This window comes from Tupaia chinensis, unplaced genomic scaffold, assembly GCF_000334495.1.
Source record: "Tupaia chinensis unplaced genomic scaffold, TupChi_1.0 Scaffold149686_1, whole genome shotgun sequence".
Lineage (NCBI taxonomy): Eukaryota > Metazoa > Chordata > Mammalia > Scandentia > Tupaiidae > Tupaia > Tupaia belangeri.
The window spans coordinates 497,535-503,085 of NW_006209531.1; the positions used below are offsets into that span (position 1 = coordinate 497,535).

Here is a 5,551-nt window from a genome sequence, read left to right on the forward strand (position 1 = left end):
CTCTTCCTTACCCCCGAGCCCTTCTGGCACCAAGAATGGGGGTGCATGGGGGTGGGATTGGGGAAGGACAGCTTAGCCGAAGTGCCCTTTGCAGAAGCGGCACAGCACTCCGTGGGTGTCCTGCTGGCCCTTCTGCGTGCCCTGGCATGCTCAGGGAAGCCTCACCCTGCCTGCGCTACTTGTCTGGCATCTCAGACTACAGGCTGAGAGGGAAGGCCTGCAGGAACCCCTCCTGAGAAGCGTGTGGTCCTGACATGTTAGGGTTCAAGGGGCAGATCAGCATGGCCAAGGGTGGGGGTGGGAGGGGACAAAAAATGTTAGCAACATTCTTTAAACAGCACAGCGAGGCCAAGGTCCTATGTTAAATCGATAATAGTGCAGAGGCCCTGGTTAAAGGGGTGGAGGCCTTGAAGGCTCCCCTGCCTCTGTCCTACTTCTATGGTGGACTCAAGTCCCCTCTTAAATTAGCTGTGGGACACAAGTTGGAAAACCACAGGCTGTCCCACCCACTCTGTGTGCAGATGAGACAGAGCTGGCCAGTGAGTCATGCAACCAGGTCACTGGCAGGGCTGGGATGGGAGCTCAGAGCAAGTGCCTCTAAGCCTTGATTCATGCCCCACCCCTCCCACTGCTGCTTTCAAAAGAAATTGCTTTATTATTTTTAAATTGTGAACATCAAGAAGCTGAACTGCCTATAGGCATAAGGCCTGGCCCCCACACAAGTGAGACTCCTTTTCTTATTTTTGTAATTGTCAAAGGGTGTGTGCACTCACCAGAGAGAGAGAGAGAACCTGCCCCCATGGGGCGCGGTCATGCCATAATCTCTCCTCAATTTCTCCATCCTGTGGGGATTTGGGACATGCATGCATATTCACCCAGTGTGTTTAGCAAGCCCAGGGACCAGGATTAGAACCACGGTTGGCCACGTGGGATCTAGTTCCCTTAAGCCTTAGGCTCTGGGGCTGGCCTGAGACTCATTTTCAAACAGGACATCAATAGTCATTAAGAGCAGCTCCTTGCGGAGGGAAGGCAAGAGGGAGAAAAGTGCGGCTTGTTTGCACAATGAATTCGCTTCACTCTGGCAGACCCGATTCGGGCAAGTCATCATATGACCCCAGAGGAGCTACATGTTCCAGAGACTGCCCATTCCTTAGCCCAAGGACTTGTGTCCTCGAGGCCACCACCTCAGGGGGGTGTAGAGGGATCTGGGAAGACTCAAAGGGCCCCCTGCCTCTGGGCCTCAGTTTTCCTGCTGGTGGGCCTGGGCCATCAATCGCTTTGGACCAAAGAGAAAGCAGAGTGGAAAACGTTGTAAAGTCCTCAGAAGACAGCAGAAAGGTCATGACGTTTTTTCTGAGAGCAGAGACATTGCCCCTCAAACCACTCCCCTTTATCAAGGCTGAAAAGCCCTCCCCCACTCCCCCCACCGTCCCACACACCTCGGTAGGAGAATCCCTGCCCCGCAGCTGCCCCCGGCCACTGTCCCACCCCAGCCATTCATTTCTCTGCTGCCACTCCAGTGGCAGTTTGGAGGACACAGGTTGATTATCAAAAGAGGGGCCTGCGGGCACCCCTGACAGTACAAATGCTACAGCTGTACTTACGGGACACCTCACACAGCCAGACTGGGAAATGCCATGTGGGCTGGAAAGTGAGACCCAACTCCGGGTCCCTGGGGGGAGGCTGAACCCTCAGTCCTCTGTGACAGTCTGGTATTAGAGCATCACCTTGGCGAAGCAGTGCTCAGTGCCAAACCAAACCCTGGGGCCCAAACCCCCGTGGGAGGAAAGTCTCCCCAAACCTTGGCATGGCAACCGCCGTCTGCACAGATCATCTTGCCCCACCTGGGCAGGCTCTGGCCTGAGATCTGGAACATGTGGCCACGTCTCTATGGTCCCCTGTACCTGAGGGACACCATGGATCTCACCCCCATGGCAGGGACCCACAAATGTTTCGCAGGAGTCAACTGCTGCTGGGGGGGCTCAGGCTCCACCAGCCATCTTGTCCTGGGAGGAAGAAGGGACAAGGAGTGGCAATGTCCCTGCTGCAGGAACTGGCTGGGGCCTCCTCATTAGGGGTTCCAGCCTTGGAAAGTTTTCAGGAAGGATCTGGAAGAGGGGCTAGAATGCTGGTGAAAGTAGTGAACCCCCGAGTCAGCCCGGCTGCCCTATGGCCTGCTCAGACAGTGTTGACACTGCGGGGGCTCTGACTCCCCACTCCCACCTTCCTGTCTGGGAGGCCACAGGTCAGCCAGGTCCCTGCACCTGCGTCTCCACAGAGCAGGGGGAGGACAGAGGCACAGCCTCACTACCCAGATTCTCCTGTCTCTGCTAATTAATGGTTTTAATCCCCTTCCCTTTTGTTTCCCATGGGAAAACAAGAGGAGCCTTAAACTCAAGGGCATCTTCCAACCCCAGGGAGGCAGAAACCGAGACCACAGCCGGTTCTGCCCTCCCAATCATTACTCAAGCAGCACAGCGCCTTCCCAGACCCCATTTCCTAGCCCGCCCAGCCTGGTCATCGATCGCCCTAATGGCAAAGCTCTGCAGTGGCAGTCCTGAGCAGCCCTGTCCCCAAGCCTTCCTGTGGCTGCTAATTAGCTCAGTTCCAGAGACTCTGCTTCACAAATGGGAAACTGGGGCCCAGGGGGCCCTGCCGGGAAGTGAGAGGGGGCTGAGCTGAACATCATGCCTCCCCCCATGCAGACCCAAGGCTAAGGCGTGTGTGCACGCACATGTGTGTGTATGCGTGTGTATTGTGTACTCCCAGATCTGGGACATGGACGGAGCTTAGAGTGGGCAGGTGGGATTCTTTCCCTGAGTCCCAAAGGAAGGTAAGTCTTCGTACAATGGTAGCTCCAGAACTCCTATAAAGGCAGTAGAGGTGACAGTCTCCTCGGATGGGGGCTGGAGGGCTTGACTCGAAGCTGTCTTTGCAGGGCATGCACACTGTTCTGATGGTTTGGGTGGGTTTCGGGGTGGCTGTGGGCTACCAATGGAGATTCTCCAAGACTCCCTTGGCCCCAGCACAGTGCATTTGGCTGGGAGCTCTCAGCTCTGACACCAAGTTGATTCCAGCCTCAGGGTCAATTGTGGGTGCAGAGCCCAGGTCCCCATGTACCTGTAGTGGTGAAGGGGCCAGAGGACATATGGGGGGGGAGGGGACACAGGTACCTAACGTTTACTAGGGATGCAACCAGGTGTAATGCCTGGCAAGAAGTCTTGGATGACAGGACCCAGAAGGGATACCAGGACAGCAGCCAGACCCGATGGACAGGAGTGCTGCTGCATGGGGCAGCTGAGGCTGACAGGAGATGGGCGGAGGACATGCCTCTGTTAATGGTCCCCAAATCTACACCCCACTCACGGGCTCTGATAGAGAAAAGACTGCTCCTGGCCCTGCAGGGCTATGAGCAGACAGCATGACCCTGAGAGGCCCTCAGATAGTCTCCGTGCTGCTCGAAGTCCCCAGTTAGAGGGTCAGAAGCCAGTTTAACTTTGGAGGAACTCAAGGAGCCTGTATCCCATTAAATCCCAGAGAGAAATCTACCAAGAATAACAAAAGAACATAAAACCAACTATGTAACGTGAATCTGGAGCGGGGGGCAGCAGGTGGTATAGTGGTTAAGGCACTGGACTCCCACATGGCTGACCATGGTTCAAGTCATCACCCGGTGGCTTGAAACTTACACCAGGTACTTCTGCATGTGTGCCCAAAATCCAAGAGGAGAATGAAGGAGAAGGGTGTAGTGTGGCCATCCTGGGGCGGGAGGAGGGTGTGATTTCTCACTCTGTCTCTCTAGCAAGCACTTGAGCCCTATAGTAAAAATCTCTCTCTAAAGCAAAGTGAATCCCATCCATAGCTCCATTTGTTCCTGTGAGTTTACAGAAATAATAAATTATTCATCAAAAGAGAACATCAGAACCAACCACTAGCACACCCACATGATCTGTGGTCCTGGAAACATCTGAGGCCCCCCTGCTCATAGGCAGACTCATGGTGTGGGATGGGAAGGGCATCTGGAGGCACCCCTAGATCCTGGGAAGAGACACACCTCTGGCGAGGGGCCTGGACAGGGTCTGAGTTCTCTAGAATACACTGGGAGTAACTCTCAATTGAAATCTGGAGGATAAACACTGTCCAGAAGATGGTTTACAGCACCCTTAGCCAGCGTCGGGGAGCTTCCTATAAGTCCAGGGCTGTGAGCGCCCTTCTCCTCCTACCTCCCAGGCTCATTTGTAAGTAGAAAGTGGCTACTGATTTCTGGGGAGTCCCATTTGAGTCGGGGACCAGGAAGCTGGTGATTAAGAACCAGGGAGGGGGACCAGAAGTTGGCATGATGGCTATGTTCAAGACACTGAAAGCCCTTTTCACTTGGCCTACTTTTATTTTTTTTAAAAAAGTATTTAAAGAGACAGTTTGGGAACCAGCAGTTAGCGTAATGGCTATGTCGCTGGACTCCCACGTAGTCGAACCGCGGTTCGTGTCCCGGACCCGGTGGCTTAAAACTCACGCCGGGCGCGTGTGCGTGCGTGCCCAAGATCCTGAGAGGAGAATGGAGGAGAAGGGATTGTGGTGTGACCATCCCCCCTGGGGGGTGATTTCTCGCTTTCTGTCTCTATGTCTCTCTCTGTCTGTCTGGCGAGCGCACGCGCCCTACAGTGAAAATCTCTCCAAAAAAAAAAAAAAAAAGAGACAGTTAGAGAGTTGCCCCATCCTCTCTGCAGAGAGCACAGACCCTTTCTGGCCCCTCCTCCCTCCCCTGGTCTGAGCCTTTCAGAAGCAGCACTGGCCTGTGCCGGCCTGAGCTGGGGCTGGCTCCGTGCAAGCATGAGGGTTGGAGGGTTGGAGGTGCGCCCTAGCGTCCCACCTCCTAAGCCTGTTCCTTGCGGCCTTGGGGAGGGGGTTGTGAAGAGGTTGGAACTGGCTGCAGGGGTCTTTGGAGGGTATCTTTGGCCAGAGGTGAGGTTTCTCTTTCGGGGACACAGTCAGGCCCACACTGACCCTCTGGGCTCCTTCCAAGGCCAGATCTCTTCTACCCACAAACAGCCTCCCCACGGGGGACTCGGTTCGTCCCAGAGAATTCGTCACACCCCAGGCTGGTGGGTCCCCCCTTGCTCTGCGGCCCAGGCTAAGAGGCACATCTTCCAGGGGGAGAAGGAGACAGAGCGAAACCCGCTGGGACCAAGGTCACGGAGGCAGACAGAGCAGGCCACCAGAGGAGATGGGAGGGGTCCTGGGGCCGGGGCTCCCTCCCCTGTGGTCCTGCGCGGGCGCTGGGGGCGCACTCACCGCCGGGACCACTTGGCCGACGGCCTCCCGAAAGGCCGCTTCCACAGCACCCCGTAGAGCTGCACTTTGGTGCTGATGTCCAGCGCGTCCGAGTCGGCCTGCTCCAGGGACGGCGAGGGCGACACGGAGTTTGATTTGGACGTGAACATCCTGCCTCAGCGGGGCTGCCCGCGGCCCGGCCCACGCCCTCCGCGGGGCTGCAGGGACGCCGGGCTCCGGGCGAGGGCGGGCGGCGGGAGGCGGCACAGAGGCGGCGTCC

At 56.4% G+C, this 5,551-nt stretch overlaps 1 protein-coding gene across 1 annotated transcript in view; it reads right to left on the minus strand.

Moving 5' to 3' along the window:
- PLEKHD1 (pleckstrin homology and coiled-coil domain containing D1) overlaps nucleotides 1-5,499 on the minus strand; it is a 44,207-nt gene extending 38,708 nt beyond the window's left edge. The window contains exon 1 of the mRNA XM_006171510.3: nucleotides 5,293-5,499. Within this exon, the coding sequence (XP_006171572.1) occupies nucleotides 5,293-5,441 (149 nt within the window). The 5' untranslated portion in view covers nucleotides 5,442-5,499. The remainder of the gene's footprint in view (nucleotides 1-5,292) is intronic.
- Between the last annotated feature and the right edge of the window lie 52 nt (nucleotides 5,500-5,551).